Raw genomic sequence first — 22,397 nt, 5'->3', positions numbered from 1 at the left:
GCCCTGACTCTACCCAAAACACACCTTGTAGAAGGGCTTGGAAGTTCTGGAGCTGGAGGCTGCCCAGCTTGGTCAGTAATGGCAGGTAGCTACGGAACTCCTCTACCATGCGTATACAACACTGCAGGACTGGGCTGTGGAGCTCCAGGCTTGTACTCATGTGGGTTGCCTCCATCAGCCAGCCTTCTGTCTTCTCCTGGGCCATAGTCATGCTGAACTAGAGGGAGGAAGGTTCACTGTCAGCTGGAGACCCTTCCCCCACCTTCCCCCTGCAGCCTCTCCACTCAGGCAGGAGCTCTGAGAGCATTGGCACCTTGGCAAAAGCCATGCACTTCCATTCGCTGATGTTCTCGGAGATGACTCGGTACAGGTGCCAGATGCGCTGCTGCTGCACAATCGGACGGGTCCCGCAGACTGGCAAGGGCACAGGACTCTTGTCTCCTGTGGGATAGGGCAGGCTGAGGCCTAGGCTGGGGGCAGGGGTCATGGCGAGCAATGGTCAGTCAGGAGCCTGTAATGGCAGAAACAAGCATCTAAAAGTGCCAGGGCTGGGGTAGCCAAAGTTGTTCGGTACAATGCAGGTGGGGACCATCCAAGGGACAGTGCTTCCTAGTTGCTGGGATGCACCAGACACGCTCCTTTCTGCTGAGGGCTTTTGATGGGCAGTTCATTCTTCTGGAACACTGTCCCCTCAGAGGACCATATATCTCACTCCCTCACCAATTCAAGTCCTTCCACATGTGGCCCGGGGAGCCCAAGCTGTTATGAACGGTTACCTACCCTCCCCGCCATTCCTGACACCTCTTACTTGCTCTCTTCTTTTTTCTGCGCAACTTCTCAGTTTCTAAAATACTCCACGATTTGGTTATATTTTACATTTATTATTTGTTATCTTTTTCTCCCGGCTACAGTGATGGGCTGTGAGGGCAGGAGGTTTGTTCTTTGTCCACTGATACACGGCAAGCCCTGTGCACAGTACAGGCACACAACAAGCAGCTGTTAGACAGAAGGACAAATCCAGTGAGATGCCTATGGTAAAGATCTAGCCCACAGAGAGGACCATGGAGGGTAAATGATGATGCTTCCAATTTTGTGTACTTCTGGTCATCCTTCCCTCCCTTCATATCTCATAATATCATGGTTTCGGCTAAGGTCATGATCTCATGGGTAGTGAGACAGAGCCCCACGTCAGCTCCATGCTCAGTGGGGAGTCTGCTTGGGGTTTCTCTCCCCCAGCCCCTCCCCACTATGCATGTGTATGCACATGCTGTCTCTCAAATAAATCTTTAAAAATAATAATAATTATCATTACAGTACTGGGATTGCAATTAAAAGGCATCAGACCAGGTTTAAGAATATTGCAGTAAAATTGTCATTCTCATTCATTCGAATTCCAGTTTACTTTCTTGAGTGAGAGAAAAAGTGATGAAATAAAGCTCAGAGGCTGGTAATCATGCATCTTTCATGTGTGAGCATCATCCGTCACGGAGAACATCAGAATATTGAAAGGCTTAGAATCACTATCAGGCTATCAAAGCTCTCATCTGACCAAAAAAAAAAAAAAAAAGAAAGGTAGTAAATTTAAACTCTTCCAGTCATTCTCTGTCTGACTCAAAAGATCTGGCTACAGACTCATATAATCTTTGGTAGCAATTGCCTCAACATCAAATATTGGACAAATGAGGAACTTCTTCTGTAAGAAAGAACAGGCATTATATTTCCAGACATGCAAGAAGAGAAGGACAAACTTGAGTATTAACAGCAAATATCCTCTGACAGACATATGCCGTGGTATCTATTCAGTGAATTCCACTGCATTTTAAAACTTTATCTGGGGGCGCCTGGGTGGCTCAGTGGGTTGAAACCTCTGCCTTTGGCTCAGGTCATGATCCCAGGGTCCTGGAATCGAGCCCCGCATTGGGCTTTCTGCCTTGCGGGGAGCCTGCTTCCTCTTCTCTCTCTGCCTGCCTCTCTGCCTACTTGTGATCTCTGTCTGACAAATAAATAAATAAAATCTTTTAAAAAAATATCTAGAAGTGATTTCACTTTTTTATTTTTATTTTTATTTCTTTTCAGAGAGCAGGCACACAAGCAGAGATTGGGGTGGGGGAAGAAGGGGAGAATCTTAAGTAGCCTCGACTCTGAGGGCAGAGGCCAATGAGGGGGTCACTCTCAACAACCCTGAGATCACAACCCAAGCCAAAATCAAGAGTTGGACACTTAACGGACTGAGCTACCCAGACGCCCTGTGATTTCATCTTTAAAAGTTGCAGGCAAAAACTGTAACAAGAGTATCTATATACCATTTCTAAAGATTCACCTTTTGTTGACATTTGACCCGTTTTCTTTATCATTTGTGTTTACATGCTCTGTGTGTGTATGGACATATGTATACAAAAACACATAATTCTTTTCTGAACTATTTAAGGGTAAGTTACATATTTCATATTTCCTAAGAACAGGGATATTCTCTTACATAACTATAGTACAGAGATCAACTTCCTATCTTACATTGACAGAATTCCTTAGTCTACAGTCTGTGTTCCCATTTTGTCCGTTGACCTAAAACGTTCTATATAGCCCTTTTCCTCCCTCAAGTACAGCATCCAGCCCAGGATCAAGTACCTCATTTACTTGTCATGTCTCTTTAACTTCTCTTAACATTCCTCACAGGCTTAATCTTTTCTAACAGACATCTTTGAAGTACATTGACCCCCTTCTCCCCTTTTTGTTCACAAGAAGTTCATGTTGTCTTTGTATGGTTTTCATGACTGAAGTTATTTATTTTCAGCTGGATTACTGAATAGGTATTGTGTCCTCTGGGTACCATGTCTGGAGGTACATGATGTCTATCTGTCCCTCACTGGTGATGTTAATCTTTGAACACATGGTCAAAATGTTGCCCAGTTTCTCCACTAAATAATTGCTAAGGTTTTTCCTCCCCTTCCTTGCAACTAATAAGTAGTCTCTGGAGGAGAATCTTTAAGACAATGTAAACGTTCTACTCCTCATCAAATTTGTCCCCAGATTTGACATCCCCTGATGATCCTTACCTGATCCAATATTTATCAGAATGTTTGCAAAATGATTATTTTTTTAAAGATTTTATTTATTTATTTGACAGACAGAGATCACAAGTAGGCAGAGAGGCAGGCAGAGAGAGAGAGAGAGAGAGAGAGAGAGGAGGAAGCAGGCTCCCCCGCTGAACAGAGAGCCCGATGCAGGGCTCAATTCCAGGACCCTGGGATCATGACCCGAGCCGAAGGCAGAGGCCTTAACCCACTGAGCCACCCAGGTGCCCTGCAAAATGATTATTTTTCCCCTCCAGATTTTCTCTAGTTGACTCCTGGCAAGTCCTCATTTCTCCTTCATTGACTTACTTATCTATTTATTATTACTGTGGATAATCAATTCCTATTTTTCCAATAGTTTACTTTGTACTTTGGTGCTCATATTGTCTCAGATTTGGCCAGTGGCATCCCTTCTGTGTCTTTGTGACATGTTCCTCCCTTATTATTAAAGGAATTTATTACTCTCTTACTTTCTGGATTTAAAAAATATCCTAGGCTCATCTTGTACCTACCCTGAGATAACCCTAAAATCATCCACTCTCTGAGGAGCCCGGGTAGGGAATTACCTTAGCAACCAATATCTACACATACACTTACATACATATACATGTGCACATAAGCATGCATACACACACAATATGTGTGCATATTTTAAAATGCAGTGGAATTTACAGAGAGAGGAAATTGATAAGACAAGCTCGTGATATTTCTCCAGAATTCAGAGTAAAGGGATGACTGATGATGAAGATAAAAGAAATGGAGAAGAGATTCAGAAAATCCAATATGTAAGTACGAATTCTGAAAGAAGACAAAGCAAATATATTAAGAGCCATTACCAAATAACCGATAAACAGATTACCTATCTGGAAAAAAAGTTGAATTGGTATCAAATTTGCCCACAATGCCAACTATCAGAAGGCAATGATGCAATAGCCTAAGTTCGGAGAAAAAAAATTTGTGACTTCAGAATTCAGTATTTAGCCAAGCTGTGATGTATGGACATTATGAAATCATTCTAGGCATAAAGAGCTTAGAAATTGGGGCACCTTCGTGGCTCAGTGGGTTAAGGCCTCTGCCTTCTGCTCAAGTCAGGATCCCAGGGTCCTGGAATTGAGTTCCACCTCGGGCTCTCTGCTCAGCGGGGAGCCTGCTTCCTCCTCTCTCTGCCTGCCTCTCTGTATGTCAAATAAATAAATAAAATCTTTTTTAAAAAAAAGAAAAAAGAGCTTAGAAATTTTAACACCTCTAACTCCCTTCTTAGAAAAAATAAATGCTCAAAAAATATTACAGCCATTTAAGGAAAGAATGAAAATTATGAAAAGATGTGACATTTCTAAGAATGGTAGTAGTATGACAACACAGATGGAGGGTATAATGCTAAGGGAAATAAGTCAGACAAGAGAAAGACAAATACCATATAATTTCACTTACATATGAAACAAACAAACAAAAAAACCTACAATGAATAAACAAACAAAAAGCAACAAGCAACTCAGAAGCAATGTGATCTTCCAGGGGATAAAAGTAACTGATAGAACTGACTGCACCTGAGAAAAGAAACTTGAGCCCACAAAGTTCTATATAAAGAAGGAGGGGACCAGCCTAGCTGCACCATTATACAGAGGGCTGAGACAAACAGTTCTGCCCTGGTCTCTTCCTATGAGTCAGGGAGACCCGCAGCAGCTGCCCCTCTACACCACATTGGCTGGAAGCTGTGCCTATGGCTTATCAAGACCTATCTTACCTAGGGCCTACAGCCTGAAACTGGGTTGAGTAGGTTAAGGACTAAAGGGTGGGCACCTTTGCATTTCTGCTGCACAGGCTTTCAGCCCTCTAACCCCATCACATTCTAATGGAACATTCACCTATTTGCCTTCCCTACCAGACCGTGAGGCCCCTGTCTCCCACCCTAAGCATGACCCTTGACATAGCCAGTGTAAGACGATTTTATCCTACAGTTTTCATTTAAAGAAGAGATTAAAAGGAAGCTATGTGATTCCCGAGACTTGCTTAGGGACACTCAGGACACAGGACCCTTATCTCAGCTGGAGGGTCTATCACAGGATGGGGGGAGGGGCAGGGATCCTCAGTACCAGTGAAGGTGGCATAGGCGTGGTGCAGCTCACTGAGGTGGCTGGCTGTGTTCTGGAACTGACGCTCCAGAGAGATGAGCTGGCGCTCAGTGCTCCTCTGTTCTTGCGTGGGGTCCATGAAGGGGCCAGATAGGGCCTTGTCAATCAGGCCTTCCAGCTCCACCAGGGCTGCGGCTATCAGCTGCTTCAGCTTGGGCACAATGGCGTGTCGCTTGCTGAGCAAGAACTCTGAGGCCTGGCTTTTCTCAAATTGAAATGCCTCCCACACATCCAGGAGCTGTGGGACAAGCAGAGCACAGTCAAGCAAAACAGGTGTGGGGGCGGGGGGCTGGGAGGCATGAGTGACCTCTGGAATTGCCTCCTCACCGAGATGTCCAGTGCCTCGTTCTCAGCGCTAAAGATGCTAAAGTGGTTCCGGATGAGTTCATGGAGTGACCGGATGTATTCCACTTGCTCCTCCAGCATGTTGTACTGCTCACTGGCCTCGTTCAACTGCAGGGCCCACAGCATGAGACCAGCACCCCTACACCCCTGCATACCAGCTTGGGCTCATCCCTATGAGGCAATCCCACCATCTAGAGGCTCCAGACCCCAGAAGCCACCTTTTACCCAACTGGGATCAGGGGCACACTGGGATCCGATCCCATCTGACCCAGGTCTCTGTGAAGACAGCATAGCTCCTCACCAAATCACGACCCTATTGACGGGGCAAGAGATCCCTAGATCTGACTGTCACAGAGAGAACAACTCTCTCTGAAAGCAGGACCATGGCTCTCCCTGACTTAGGGTCATGAGAACAGGGTGAGAGTTAGTAAGGGCAGATCACATACGTGAGCATAGTTTAAAGGCATCAAGCCCCACTGGAGCTCACCAGAGAGCTGAAGAAGAGTATGCTGAGCATGTTAGCAAGATGGGCCCCTGGATAAGCTAGGAAGGAAAGATGGGAAGAGCCTACCTTCTGGGAGCATTGTGCAATGGTATGAATGTCTGAGTTGATGGTTTGGAAGACCTCCGTGAAATCCATGAGCTCTGTTATGAGTTGCTGACTGCGGGTCCAGCACTCATTCTGCACATGGGTAAGAACGTCCTTCCTGATGCTCTCCAACTTGGATCTCCCCCCCTGAAAGAGTATATGGTCGCCGGGGCCTGGCGCCCTGTGTGGTCAGTGGGTTAGGCGCTGCCTTCGGCTCAGGTCAGACAGGAGAGGGCATCGGGCTCTCTGCTCAGCAGGGAGGTGTGCCTCTCTGGAGTCAAATATGAAAGAGAAGGGGTGCTGGGGAATTGCTGTGGATCCAGAAAGGGGAAGGAGTAAAGGGGAAGCCAGACAATGAATTGATTCCCTCACTCAGTGAGCATTTACTGGACTTGTGCCTAGTGTCCAGTCAGCTGCTATTCACTGGTGTGATCCACAGCTATCTGCAGCTACTAAAGGCTGTGCTGGGCACCAGGAAACCACAGTGAATGAGTGAGACAGAAACTGTTCCCACCCTCAGAAGTTCACAATATGCTTGCAGAGACAGACGAACACACAATCACTGACCAGTGTGATAAATGCTCTGCAAGTGCTCGGGAGCCCTGAGCCTGACATAGTGAAAGGAGAGGAGGCCTGAGGAGGCTAGGAAAGGCCTCCTCTGGGAGGAAATACCAGAGGGAATGTGTCAAGCAGCTAATGCTCCAAAGAGCAAAGCCACGTCGAGCAGATGAAATAGCACATACAAAGGCACAGAAATGACATGTTCATGAAGAGCAGAATGCCCTATTGGGATGAAAGTTGCTGTTTGGGGGGCCTTAGTGGTTTTGCTCTAGTAGAAGAGGTACCAAGAAGAATGTGTAGGGGCGCCTGGGTGGCTCAGTGGATTAAAGCCTCTGCCTTTGGCTCAGGTTGTGATCCCGGGGTGCTGGGATCGAGCCCCACATAGGGCTCTCTGCTCAGTGGGGAGCCTGCTTCCCCCCTCTCTCTGCCTACCTCTCTACCTACTTGTGATCTCTGTCTGTCAAATAAATAAATAAAATCTTAAAAGAAGAAGAAGAAGAAGAATGTGTAATCTGCCCTTTGTTTTTAAGGATTGAAAGAAAGGAGCTCTCCTGTGGATATGGGGCCAGAAGGTAATCTTAGAGGCTGCCTTTGGTGATAGGGACAACTCCACTGTTTCCAAGGTCAGGAATAACACCAGCATGAGGTCTCATCAAATCACTGACACCACCAAGATACCACTGATTATAAGAAACACCATTATTGAGTGCCTGGGTGGCTCAGTCAGTTAAGTGTCTGATTATTGATCTCATCTCAGGTCTTGAACTCAGGATCATGAGTTCAAGCCCCACGCTGGGCAAGGAGCCTACTTACAAAACAAAGAAAAAGAAAATAAAAGGAATAAAGAAATATGAAAAGATAGGTGCCTGGGTGGCTCTGTGGTTTAAGCCTCAGGTCATGATCTCAAGGTCCTGGGCTCGAGCCCCACATCGGGCTCTCTGCTCATCAGGGAGCCTGCTTTTCCCTCTCTCTCTGCCTGCCTCTTTATCTACTTGTGCTGTCTCTGTCCAATAAATAAATAAAATCTTTTAAAGAATATGAAAAGCAGTATACCATAAAATGCAGCAAAGAATGCTTGTTTACTGCAAACCATATACAGAATCAACTACTTTGCCTGTATTAATCCTTTTAATCCTCACAGAACCCCTTTAAGGTAGATAACATTATTGTCCCTGTTTTACAGATATGCAAACTGAGCCTTAGAGGGGTTCAACAACATTATCAATATGACACATTGGCAACAAATGTACAGGACCAGATGGCTTCATGGGCAAATTCTACCCAAAATTTAAAGAAGAGTTAATACCTATTCTCTTCAGAAGTATTTTAAAAAATAGAAAAGGAAGGAAAACTGCATTCATTCTATGCAGCCAGCATTACTTTGACACGAAAGCCATATAAAGACACCACTAAAAAAAGGGAACTGCAGACAATATCCCTGATGAACACAGATGTAAAAATTCTCAGTAACATTCTAGCAAACAGAATCCAACAGTACATTAAAAGAATCATTCACCAGATTCAAGTGGGATTTGTTCCTGGGCTGCAAGGATGGTTCAATATTTGCAAATCAATCCATGTGATGCATCACATTAAGAAAGCATAAGAATCATGACCCTTTCAGTAGATGCAGAAAAAGCATTTGACAAAGTACAACAACCATTCATGATAAAAACCCTCAACAAAGCAGGTTTAGAGGGAACATACTTCAGCACAATAAGGGCCAGATACGAAAACCCACCACTAATGTTATCCTAAGTGGGGAAAAACCAAGAGCTTTCCACTACAGTCAGAAATAAGACAGGGATGTCCACGCTCACCATTTTTATTCAGGATAGTATTGGAGAGGCGCCTGGGTGGCTCAGGTGGTTAAGCACCTGCCTTTGGCTCAGGACATGACCCCAGCGTCCTGGGATCGAACCCTGTGTTGGGCTCTCTACTCAAAGTCTGCTTCTCCCTTTGCCTTCTCCCCACCCCCTCCTCAAGTTTTCTCTCTCAAATAAATAAATAAAATCTTAAAAAAAGAAGAAGATAGTATAACGGAAGTCCTAGCCACAGCAATTAGACGACAAAGAAATAAAAGGCGTCTGGATCAGCAAGGAAGTTAAATGTTCATCATTTGCAGGTGACATGACACTGTATATAGAAAACCTGAAAGACCACTAAAAAACTGCTAGAAAATAAACAAATTCAGTGAAGGTGCAGGATACAAAATAAATGTGCAGAAATCTGTTGCATTTCTCTACACCAATGATCAAACAGCAGAAAGAGAAATTAAAGAATGAATCCCATTTACAACTGCACTGAGAATAAAAAGACACGTAGGAATAGATTTAACCTAAAATGTGAAAGACCTATACTCTGAAAACTACAAAACGCTGATGAAAGAAACTGACAAGGGCACAAAGAAATGGAAAGATATCCCATGCTCATGGATTGGAAGAACAAATATTGTTAAAATGTCTATACTACCCAAAGCAATCTACACATTTAATGCAATTCCTATCAAAATACCAGTAGCATTTTTCCACAGAGTTAAAACAAACAATCCTAAAATGTGTGTGGAATCACAAAAGGTCCTGAATAGCCAAAACAATCTTGAAAAATAAACAAAAAGCTGGAGGCATCACAATTCTGGACTTGAGGTTATATTACAAAGCTGTAGTGATCAAAACAGTATGGTACTGGCACAAAAATAGATACAAACTCACAATTACATGATCAATTAATCTTCAACAAAGCCAGAAAGAATATCCAATGGGGAAAAGACCGTCTCTTCAAAAAGTGGTGCTGGGAAAACTGGACAGCTACATGCAAAAGAATGAAACTGGACCACTTTCTTATACCATACACAAAAATAAATTCAAAACAGATTAAAGACCTAAATGTAAGAACTGAAACCATAAAAATCCCAGGTCCCTGGGATCATGACCTGAGCCAAAGGCAGACACTTAACTGACTGAGCCACCTGGTTGCCCAAGAAACAACAAGTCTTGCAAGGCTGTGGAGAAAGAGGAACCTCTTGCATTGTTGGTAGGAATGTAGCCTGGGTACAGCCACTCTGGAAAACAGTATAGAGATTCCTCAAAAAGTTAAAAATAGAACTACCCTACGATCTAGCAATTGCACTACTAGGTATTTAACCATATAATACAAAAATACTAATTCAATGGATACATGCACCCAGATGTTTACAGCAGCATTATCTATAATAGCCAAATTACGGAAACAGCCCAGGTATCCCATCGACTGACCAATGGATAAAGATGGTGTGGTATATACACACACTGGAATATTATTCAGCCATAAAAAGAATAAAATCTTGTCACTTTCAATAACATGGATGGAGCTAGAGAGTATTATGTTAAGCAAAATAAGTCAGTCTGAGAAAAACAAATACAATATGCTTTCATTCATATATAGAATTTAAGAAAAAAAAATGAGCAAAGGGGAAAAAAAAGAAAGAGAAAGAGAGAGGCAAACAAAAAAACAGACTATTAACTGTAGAGGACAAACTTATGGTCACCAGAGGGGAGCAGAGTAGGGGGATGGGTGAGACAGGTGATGGAGATTAAGGAATGAGCTTGGTGTGATGAGCTCCGGGTATGGTATGGAAGTGTTGAGTCACTATATTGTACACCTGAAATTAGTATTACACTGTATGTTCAATGACTGAAATTTAAATAAAAAACTTTTTTTTTTAAAGATTTTATTCATTCATCTGTCAGAGAGAGAGCAAGAGAGAGCACGCACAAGCAGGCAGAGGCAGAGAGAGAAGCAGGCTCCCTGCTGAGCAAGGAGCCTGATGTGGGACTCGATCCCAGGAGCCTGGGATGATGACCTGAGCCTAAGGCAACAGCTTAACCGACTGAGCCACCCAGGTGTCCCTAAATAAAAACTTTTTTAAAAAATCACATAGTGGTAGAACAAAGATTCAAACTCAGGCAGCCTAACTCCACTCTGCTCTGTTTTATGTTTTGAGGGGTGAAAATAAACTGACTTCTCCTCTAGGATCATCTCAGTAACCGGAAAGTGAGATAGTGAGTTCCAGGCACAGAGAATTAAAACACACTGGGTATGAACCTTCTGGAGCCTAGAAGGAAGTCATCAGTGGGATTTAATACCAAGAACGGAGACTGAGAAAACCAAGAGAGAGAAGGAATGGGTGGAAGGAGACCTGAGGTTGAAGAAATACACCAGGAGAGAACATATCCTTTAGCAAACTACCCCTGGGGCCTATCACTCTAGCTAGGTTGTTGGAACTGTGCAGCTTTGCAGAGCGGCAGTGGGCAGGCAGGTGATGGCAGAGAGGAGCTCAGCAGCGACATCGTATGGTAAAATCAGAGACTGAAAAATACCAGGGCTGCTGGGGGTTAGAAATTGGAGACGGATGACGGGAAAACAGATTTGAGAGATATTTAGGAGGCAGAAGAATGGAAAGAATTTGGTGTTGGAAGTGGTGGAGTTAGGGAGAGGGCAGAGTAAAGGATGGACACTAACTCACAAGAATGAATAATGGTGTCATTCACAATTCAAGGAAGACCAGGCAGAAGAGGAACAGAGTTGGAGGATAAGTAAGCCAAACTAGATCACAAGAAGGATAAGATTAAGTGAAAAAATTAAGCACCAAGTGCCTGGCTGTCTCAATGCCGGAAACGTTGCAAAAAATATTTCATTTACTCTTCTAGTCATAACTCTGAGCGACTAAATTACAAATAAACTAACTGAATGAAGTTCAGTGATCTGGGGTCACACAAACCACTGAAAAGCAAACCCAGGATTCTGAACGCCATGTTTTTCTCTATCTGTTCTTCTTGGAGAGACCAGTTGATCTGGACTAAGGACCAAGAATCTAACAAACTAGAAAGAACAGAGACTTCCTGAACAACAGTGGAGCAAAGCCTACCCCAAATAGGGTCAGAAACAAAGTAGGCCAGTCACAGGCCCTCCCTGTTCCTGCCATGCAGCCCGAAACCCTTGTACATTTAGGTGGGATGGAGAGAGGGAAGAGTGGGGAATTTTTGTGGCCCAAAAGATGCCTAATAACGCATGTTTTCATCCATTGAAGAGCAAAGACAAGGAGGGAAAGGCAGGCAAGCATTTTCAAGCAAGATCTCTCAGGCCACCCACTTCCACAAAGAAAGCAGGCCTGGAGACCACAAGTCTGACAGTACCTACTCTTTGCAGGAAGCAGACACTATTGGTTATTGGGATCTAGGTAAGAAAACAGAACCACATTCTGTTTCCTAGAACAATCAGTGGCTTCCCAATCTACCCCACTGTGAGCCTTTCGAAGACCAGCTTCTAGGCAGAGACACTTTAGCTGGTAAACAATAGCATGAGACACCCTTCTCATTGGAAGGGAGGGGAAAAACAGAGGAACAAAATGAGATCTTAAACCAAATTTCTCAGAGACCCAGGGAGTCCAACAGCTACGAGGCCTTGACCTAGTAGGGGGACAAGAGGAAAACTGAGATAAAAAGGAAACCCAAATGGGTTGAAGATGAAAAGGTTGACAGAGTGGGACCGAGCTCCACTTTCTGTGTGGAACTTTGGGAAGATGCCACTGCAGAGTGCCCCTGGGCTAACACAAGATAGTCACATCAGGGTAGAAATCACAGTGTGATGCATTGTGGCAAAAGGAGGGCCAAACACAATGCTCCCAAGTCCCTCACAACTCCCAAACGGCAGGAGATACAGAAGATAATGGAGAGCTAATAACCAGTGGACCTGGAAGGGGTCCTATGTAGAGGGCAGAGGGACACTGAAGCAGAACCTATAGGGCTAGCCAGCCTAAGAGGAAGGCTAGATGAAGGGTTTACGACCACCCCAAGGGCCTACGAAGCCAGCAGGAGCAAATGCAGGGCCAAGTCGGCAAAGGTAGACACTCTGGGCTCCTATCAGCCAAGGGAACACACATAGGTACACCAGCTCAGGCCACAGTGGCCCCAGAAACAGCAATGTTAGGAGGAGGCCAGAGACCAAGCAGGGACATGTTACAACTCGGTGAGGGTTGACAGAAGCCAGCAAAGAAGAGCACAGAGCCCAGCAGCCCTCTCCAATGCCAGATGCCACCTTGCAGGGGAAGAGGAGCAGAGGGCACTTGAGAATAAAAACAACCCAGAACTGTAGAATGAATTTTTAATTGACCAAATACCCAAAATGTTCTGAATTAGACCCTAAGCACTGCTTTATATGAAAAGTGCTTTCACTTTCAATTGAATCCATTCTTTCACCACCTGCAGAAGTTATAACTACAAGTAAGGCCGTAACAGTTAAAGAGAATAACTTTTTATACATGCAAATTATAGTGTCAATTTTGACTCTGTTGCATGTGGGGACAGGCACTCTTGATTACCGAGAATATCTGCAAAGAAACTGAGCTCACGAGCCTTAGGAGTAGATTAAGACTTTTCTCAGTCACATTTGGTTTGAACTACTTCCATCTCAGGAAAAAAGAAAGTGTTGGGTGATAGAAACTTGACTCCCAAAGAGTATGAAGAATGAACAGAGCCAAAACAGACGGGGAGGCTATCCTCTGTAATGATGGCAACTTTAACTGCAAAGGGAAGGGCCTGGGACCTGGGCCTCTGGGAGGATCTACAAGTCCAATGAGGGGCCATTACCAAAAGTCCTCGGAGGGCAGTCCAGGTCCAAGGAGAGCCACGTGGATCAGATAAGGAAGGCGGAAGGAAAGGAAAGAGGATGAGCAGCACTCACCCATCTCTGACTGTATGTGATGGCAGCCCAGCAGCATCAATCTGCCTTTTGTAACCAGCTTGTTAGGGATGTTGGAGACACGGGTCTGCCAAAGATTCAGGCAGCTCACCAGCATCACATAGTTCTTGAGAGGACCACCTCTCATGGACTCCAGCTTCTTGGGCCCCCAGGCCTGCAGGAACTGGTGAATGCTTGTCATCCAACGATATTCCCTGCAGAATTCCTTCACCTCATGCAGCATGCCCTAGGCACAGACAAGGTGCTTAGGACAGAGGTGGATGGCTATGACAGGAATTAGTGAGCGTCTTCCCCCTCCTTAAACTCTCTTCTCACCTCCAGCAAGGCCTGTTGCATAGTCAGTGCCTGCTGGATCCGAGGATTGTTGTCCAGGTCCTCTTGCAGCTGCTTATAACTGGGGGGCAGGTACTGGCCCCGCAGCCGGTACCCACGGACCTCTAGAGCTTCGGTAATCGTGTGAGACTTCCAGGGCCACACCAATCCTATATTTGGCCCACAGAAGATGTGCACAGCATCACTGGGCTGGCCCTGGAGCTTGGGCATCGCGAATTCTGTGTTCGAATCTTCCTCTTCATCTTCTTCTAATGGGGCACAAACCATAATTGTCCATTGAGTGCCCTGCAGGGCCCCCACGGAACCTCTCTCTCCACCTCAGTGTATACATTACACACACACACACACACACACACACACACACACAATCCCTTGCTCCTGAGTGAGTTGATGCACATGCATCTATATCACAAACACAGACCCACTGAGGGAATTTTTACTGAGGGTTCAGGTTCAGAAAACAGAATTTAGTTAGTATAAGCAATAAGGGAATTATTATAGAAAATTAAGTGGTTTGCAAACAGTTGAAAGAACTGAAAACCACTCTAGACTGAGCATCTATAGCTCTGCACTGCCTGGCAAATTGGGAGGTCAGAGCCATACTGGCAGCTACTGAAGCACACTACCTCTATTATGATCTCCTCTAGCAAAATGGATGGCATAGGCACTGCCTCTCTCCCATTCTTACCTCAGTTCTGAATTGAAGTCCATGCACATCTAAATCATGTACAACGCCTCTCTGCAAGGAGGTCTAGGAAACATAGTTCGTAGAACTCAAGCCTCTGCAGAACAGAGGAGGAGGCTGAGCTTGGCAGTCCTTAGTATCTGTCTTAAGGAATATTCTTGAGCCTGGCTTCCCCTTTAACTTCTTAGAAACTGGTTAATTGCTAATTTCAGTATTTGTGTTGAAACTTTGTGTATAAGGGGGAAAAACATCGAAATGTTCAGAAATTAGATGCACAGGACTCTCTCAAATAAATAAATAAATCTTTAAAAAACAAAAGCAAAAACTACATTTGAAAGAGCATACTTCAGAATATGCCTCAGAATGTTCAATAACAAAACATATCTATTAAAATTACTGAATTTCAAGAAAAAAAGAAAAAAAATGTTTCAGGCACCCAGGAAAAAAGGGAAATAAAATTTTGGTTCCACAAGCCCTTCCTAAGGAATCTAAATAGAGAATGAGCTTTTTTTTTTTTTTAAAGATTTTATTTATTTATTTGACACACAGAGAAAGATCTCAAGTAGATCTCAACAATGAAAACAATTATCTCACATAACAAGAAGTCTTTCCAGGTAGGTATTCCCAAGGTTGGTTCAGTGGCTCAAAGATGTCACGAAGTATCAGGCTTCCTATAGTCTTCCCCTACTACTTTCTGAGTTCAGTTATACGTAAGGGCAGATTTTCTTAGAGGGGTGTGTGTGATAGGGGAGGCTGAATCAGAAATGTTCTTTTCATCCCAAGGCTTATTGCCTCATAGTTGCAAGACAAGCTCCAGCTCCAAGCAGCCCATTCTTAGGCAAGATCAGGGGAAAGGGGAGGAGCATTGGAGGGAAACCTCTTCGTGCCTGACTCTCACATTTTATCAGGAAAGGAAATCTTCCAGAAACTCCCCAGCAGACTGACTCTTATATCTCATTGTAAAAATCTAGGTCATATGGCTACCTTGAGCAGCAAGAACGGCTGGGGAGTCAAATGGCAGACATTTCTAATTTCTCACAGAAGATGGGCTCTTCTACCACAGAAGAAGGGAGAAGGGCATCGCTTACCATTATGCCTTCCACGATTCCATTCTTCCATTCTCAAAACCTGGAAAGCAAGAGAATGACCAGCATTCTCTATAGCATAATTTCATACTGTATTATTTCCCTTCTAATAATTTATATTTAATAAAGCCTTTAATTTTAGTTCTATAAGTAACAATATATTTAAGCTAACCAGCAGTCTTTATGTTGATCGATCTCTCAGTTATTATTATTTTTTTTTGTCAGAAGCTCATTCTCAGGGTGTCTGGATGGCTCAGTGGGTTAAAGCCTCTGCCTTCGGCTCAGGTCATGATCCCAGGGTCCTGGGATGGAGCCCCACATTGGGCTCTCTACTCAGCAGGGAGCCTGCTTCCTCCTCTCTCTCTCTGCCTGCCTCTCTGCCTACTTGTGATCTCTGTCTGTCAAATAAATAAATAAAATCTTAAGGAAAAAAAAAAAAGAATGGGGTTGGTACCACAGAAAGCCCAAGTTGGAAGCAAGGTATAAGGGAGCAGAAAGTTCAAAGGAGGCAGGGACAGCTAGTTTTAGGGGAGAGTCAGAGAAACTGGGAAGAAGCACAGAGCGAAGTAGAAAGAAAAGGACAAGCAGCAATTTGAGAGAAGGGGCTCTCTTCCTGCATTCTAGTTTCCATTTCTGTGAAGCGTTGTGTTGCTACAGATTTTATGTCTTTGAATTTGGTCACTTGCTGTTTTGTGAGCTCCAAAACACAAGATGAGATTGAAGAACTGTGATTCACGGTGCTGAGACCCGCGAGAGTACTCAAGCAATATGGTGCGATACAGTTGGTTCATGTGTAAGTCTGAGCAAAGGAAAGAAAAGCTAGTACGTTTTTAACTCTGCAGCTTGGTGACTGCAATATCCCAACAAAACAAAACGGAAATCTCTAATAACTTCATGGCCAATGTAAGAACAAAATAAAGCTTGTTTATGACAAGAAGTCTGATAGCAACTAAACCAAAGAAACATAAAAGTTAACATGGAGCTGCATTTTTAAATATCAATCCAACTGTGAAAAACCAAATAGAGACGTTTACTGTAGGTTTCTTTGAGTGAGTCACTCAGACATGTTACACAGAGCAGCAAAGCTGCTTGTCAAACATACTTATAAAACTTTTCATCTTTTCAAAATTTCTTATTTATAGGGTGGCAAGAAAAATAGTCTCTCTTCTCTTTCAATGATGAATCCACTCACTGCTACACTGCTTACGTCTATTCTCCCTCTGGCTGGTCACACTGTTCATACCTCACGCTCTAAGACACTCCCCTGCCACATGCAGTTCCCTGGCAAAAAAAAACCCCAAACAAACAAACAAACAACAACCAGTAGTGACCGTTTCATTCTTTGCATTATATCTCTTAGCTAACTTCAACACCATCCCAACCAAAACATATATCAAAGTGTTTATGATGAAATATCAAAAAGATGCACTCATCTTGGTAAAGTTAATGTAAAAATTTTAAGTTCCTGAACTTGACACCTGCCAGATGAGAAAAATCATTATCCAATTATAATTTCCTTGTTTTAAAGTGCAGAAAATTCCTGATAAGATGGTAAGGACATCAGATAACAATACTGATCATCTCTTTTTGGTTACAAAATGTTTCAGAATTAAGACTGTTCTCTGGAAAATGTTGCAGAATGGAGCTTCGGACTGCAGGATATGCTGCACCTGTTTTATCAGTAATAGACCGGGTCCTTTTCTAGGGACCAGAATCTAGTCAGTGTGTAAATTTCTATCATAAGGGGCTAACTTTTCATACTTTTGAAAATATACACAGAGGCACTGAAATCATTTTGTAATTTGGTTAAAATGCCATGCAAATTTTGCCTCGTTTAAGTAAAAGATTTCTGAGATAGATGTACATTTCCTTAAGACTACTAGTTGTGTTTTAATTGCTAGGTATTAACTTTTATTAAATACTACTCCAATTTTCATAGAGAACTTAAGAAAAACCCCAAATCGGAACTTTGATTCTTGTTCCTCCATGGTATTACTTTGATTTTCCATGCTGACCTTTTTTTTCCTTCAAATTTTGATTCTGAAAAACCTCAAATATGTAGAAAGTTTAAAGATACTACAAATCGCTTTACCCATCCACTTTGACTCAATAATTACTAACATTTTGTCACATTGCTTTGTTTGTTTTTCCTCCTCTTTTTCCCCTAAAACATTTGAAAGATAACAAGCATGAGGACATTTCACCCCTAAATACATCACTCCATGGTGCTCTTTCAAAAGTAGAAGGGGTGAGCAACCCTCTCAAGTCTCCTCCCTCTTTGGGAGCTTTGTACTATCACCCAATAAACTTTGCTTTGCTGCCCACCAAGGGAAAAAAAAAAAAGTAGAAGGGATAACACAAAACACTCAAGTAAACATTTTCACTTTCATTAGAACTTAGAATAAAAGTTTTAAGGTTTGTATTTGTTTTACCTTTCAAAGGAAATTAGTATACCAAAATATGAATTAGTATAAAATGAGAGAATAGGGTGAAATATCTTGTTTACTTCTGTTGTTAGTATTATTAACAGTAAGAAGTTACTACCTGTAATATGTATCACTATATGCTGAGCACTATACTAGACATATGACCTCTTTTAATCCTGCGAGTTAGGTCTATTTTTGTTATTCCCATGTTATAGGTTAGTAAACGAACATGTTTGGCCACTGGACCATGTAAAACAAATTATCAATAGTCTCCACCAATTAACCTAGATTCACTTGAGAAAATAATGTGCCCTGATTGGTGCCATCTGTAAAAGACATGGGCTCCTTTCAATGAACCTTTTCCTCCCTTGTCACCTATGTCTTCAATTTAACTTCATGTCTTTAAATCATCTTAATGAAAACGTACTAGTTGAATCAAGGAGATAGGGGGAAGCATCTACATGTCGGATGTGACTGAATGCACATAATGATTTTATTTGTAACTGGGTTACTACCCCAAATAAAGATAGTGTGAAGATGTATTTCCCCCCTGGTGGTTAACAAATGTGAGGACTGATAACCAGCAATAACTGGTAACCATAATGGCTCAGTAATGTTAACTGATTATCCTATATGAAATGAAAAAGAGCTGTATGAAATAAAGCTAATATTGAACAAGCAGAGTTGTTCAAGCAAGTACAAATTAACTTAGCAATCAAACTTAACAGGAAACAAAATGCCATCACTAAATTAGATGAACCAAGACAATATATTCACTCACATTCTTTCATACACCTCTCATTCCACTCAACTGCATGCACACACATACACACAAGCATGTCCATGAGTGAGCAAAGACACACCCCCACCCTCTAACCCCCACCCCCAACACCTGTGTGCACTATCCAGGTTACAGCTGCTCCATCCACACCCAAGGCTTGATTTTATGGTCATGCCCTTGACACTGTGCATGTGCCCCTCTCCCTCCTTTCACCCTCGCTAACCCCTGCCTAAGCCTCCTTACTTAAATACCTTCAGAATACAAGGCGTGGCAGGGGGTCTTCAGGTCTGTAGACTGCATTACCTTCATACCAAGGCATGTAGAGAGGGCAGAAATGGAAACCAGTGAGTCTTCAGACCAGACTGAGAGCTTCTAATTACACAGAGGATAGGAGTTGGGGATTCCTACAGCCAGCCCCCTGCCCAACCCAGAATACCTTCAGGACAGAGGTCTTGACAGACTCCAAGCCCACATTTAGAATCTGGATCATAGTTTCAATACACGGCTCAGGAGATAGCTGGCCACAACTGTCAAAGACCAGCTGGGCTGAGAGAAAGGGTTTCTTCCTTGGGGGCTGTAGAGAAGGGTCAGGAGAGGTTGGGGGCTACGTGTCAGTGCCCGCTGCCCGCCACCTAGCCTTGACTGCCTGCCCACCTCCACACGTGCCACCCACCACCTCACTTGTAGGATGTTGGCCACAAAGGAGGTTATCTCCTCCTCTACGATAGACACAAGGCTCTGGCAAATCATGTAGTGTATGAGGCGCGCCAACTGTCCCAGCCGCAGCAACCAGGCCTCTGCCTGCTTCAGCTTCTGCTCCAGCTGTTGGCACTGTACCCTCTGAAGGTAGACGGAGCGTTGGTCCGTCCTGATCCTCTTGCAGTTTTTCACTCGCTCCTGCAGGCCTTGTTGCATGTGATACGTATCCTCGTGAACCTGTCAGCATAGAGAGCGGACAACTAACTGAAGGAGGAGGGAAGACAAACTGGCCACACACTGGCCTCTGCAAAACTCTCAGGTTGCAGAGTCTGAAACTGAGTATCTACATATACACAAGGAGGCTGCTTCTTAGTAGAGATTAGCCCCTGAAATCTTTCAGTGACCAGAAAAGATGCAAAATGGAGAACATACATTAAGAGGTCACATTGCTAATTTGATAGACCAGGCAGGTCTACTAAAAGCCCCCAGGGTAGACCTCAAATAGAAAATTTGTACACTTATAATCAGAGAGTTTCACAGCACACAGATTACACAGAGAAGGAGAAAGACTGGATAACTAAGGCTCAGCAATAATTCCAGGACATGGATTTCAATCACTAGGCCTGGGAGGTGTGGCCTGCTGAGTAGCATAATTCTCCTTATATGAGAGTGGAAGCTGTCTACTGAGTAGTAGAAGGCTACTGAGACCTTCTCCTGGGGATGGGGAATGTGGGATAAAAGTCGAAGAGCCTCTTTGTGGGTCCTTCTCACATCTGGGAGTTTCCTTGGCCTACACAGGCTGACGACAGTTGTCACCTCTCTGGACAGAGGGAGACACCAGCAAGATATGTCTCGTCAGTTGGACCTACTGTCCCTGTTGCTCTCCTGTCCTTTTTGATGTTTGGTAGAGCCCGTGATTAGAACTAACTGGTGTGTGTGGATTGTATTCTACTCACCCTTGAGTTCAGATCCCAGTCTTTGGAGACCAAGACATAAGGCACTTGACTAAGCTACACATTATGTGCAAACACGCCCTCTGACTCAGCGAGATGTTCTCTTCCAGGCTCTAGAAATACCCTCCATACTGAGTGCTTCCCACTGCATAGCCCTTAGTCCAGTGCGTCATCACTATCTAGTTCCTCAGGTGATTCGTCCACTTCACTGTAAATTCTTCAAGGAAAAGGCCTCAGTCACATCTTATTTCATGTCTCTTTGTTTAACACAGTGCCTGGCACAGCTACTTCCAAAGTAACTGTTTATAAAAAAAAAATGTTTCACTCACACTGAAAGGGCCTATTGAGCACCAATTAGGATAAAACCACACAAACAACAACAACAATAATTACTCCATCAGATCATAATCAGTATTCATTTTTAAAACCTCACCACTAAGGGGCAAGATCTTCAATAACTTCAAAGTTCCGAGGCAATATTTTTAAGTCTGGAATTCTGTAACTAGCCACAGTATCACTGAAAGTTTGGGAAGGAGTAAAGACATTTTTAGATATAAAAAGAGTCCAGAAATGTACCATCCGCAGATTCTCTCTGAAAAACATAAACAACAGTATATTTCTGAGAAAGGAAAATGAATACAAGAGTTATAAGAAGCTTTGATGAGCAAAGACATTTGTAAAACATATTGTCAAGTCTTAATGGGACAGCTGCAAAACAAGAATGCTCACCACAATCCAGAATTAAATTCCAGGAAATCTCAACATAAGCATACGAGGAAGAGTGGAGGGTGAGGAGAGGAAGAGAGGTGAGAAAGGAAACCTGAAGAGCACTGAGTTTCTTACTGTGCTTGGGAGAAAGACGTGAATACAGATCCACACTTGACATTCATTCACTCGGAACACTCATTGTGGCATAACGTATAATGAGCACAAGGTATAGCGGGGATGGAAACAAATAATAATCCCTACCCTTTTGAAGGCGAGGGAGAAATACAATAAACATAATAAGTAATTCATATTATGTGTAAAACAGTGATAAGGGCTACGCAAAACACACATACACACACACAGTAGGGAAAGAGCGAGCTCAGGGATGCTGGTGATAGTGTGGGTTTGAAAGAGACATTGTTATAAAAATGTAAGTGAAACAGCTATACCTGTTGAGCAGGTGTATAAATGTCTTACATATGCACTCAGCTGCAAGTGAGAGAAAACCAGAAAAAGTGTGGTTCAAGCAAGTGAAAGGTTTATTTACTAATTAAATAAGAAATCCCTGGATGGCATATTGGCCCAACAGTATCAATCAGAAGAAAGCTCTTTTTATGGTCCTCCTCCATCTTTAATATGACGTTTACCCTTTCATGGTGCAATAGCTTCTCTATCACCAGAATTTCATCCAACGGTCAGGCAATAAGATAAGAGTAAACGTCCAAAAGACATTCCAGTTGGATCTGCCTCTTTTAAAAACTTTTCACAGTGACTTTCACTTATGTTTCATTGCCCAGAACTGAATTACATGGCTTCCTCCAGCTGCAAGTCTATGAAAAGAAATAAAGTCAAGATTCTAAAACTAAGAAGGATGAATAGGCACTGAGGGTTTCCTGGGCAACCATGAGAGCAATAAAATGTCTAACATCCAAACCATTAGAGGACAACAATGGCAACCAAAATGTAAACAATCCAACAAAAGACAAGGAACCCAAGGAAGAATCAACCAGAAATCATAGGGAGTAAATAACACCAATGTGAAATGGGAAAAACCGATCCCAACAGTAATCATAATAATCAAATAATCAAATCCAATCAGTAACCATAATAAATGAGATAAACCTATGGCAAGACATAGACTCTCAGACGTAATGTTTTTCAGGAAACAAAATAACAAAGGAAAGTTGACAACAAACAGGAAAAGAGATGGAGCAAATGCTTGATGCTGTTAACATCAAAGTAGAACTCTAGTAGAAAGGTAGTAAGTAACAAGAATGAAGACCTTTTCACA

General features: G+C 43.1%; 1 protein-coding gene across 1 annotated transcript in view; it reads right to left on the bottom strand.

Moving 5' to 3' along the window:
- DNHD1 (dynein heavy chain domain 1) overlaps positions 1–22,397 on the bottom strand; it is a 74,058-nt gene that overhangs the window by 34,035 nt on the left and 17,626 nt on the right. Inside the window, 10 exon segments of the mRNA XM_045078253.1 lie at positions 25–217; positions 314–441; positions 5,165–5,479; positions 5,482–5,656; positions 6,120–6,276; positions 13,415–13,662; positions 13,752–14,017; positions 18,998–19,049; positions 19,183–19,320; positions 19,428–19,682. Of these exon segments, the coding sequence (XP_044934188.1) occupies positions 25–217; positions 314–441; positions 5,165–5,479; positions 5,482–5,656; positions 6,120–6,276; positions 13,415–13,662; positions 13,752–14,017; positions 18,998–19,049; positions 19,183–19,320; positions 19,428–19,682 (1,927 nt within the window).

This window comes from Mustela putorius, unplaced genomic scaffold (assembly GCF_011764305.1).
Source record: "Mustela putorius furo isolate JIRA1106 unplaced genomic scaffold, ASM1176430v1.1 tig00000238_pilon_pilon_pilon, whole genome shotgun sequence".
In the NCBI taxonomy this organism is placed as follows: Eukaryota; Metazoa; Chordata; class Mammalia; order Carnivora; family Mustelidae; genus Mustela; species Mustela putorius.
This window is presented reverse-complemented; position numbering and strand designations above follow the sequence as displayed.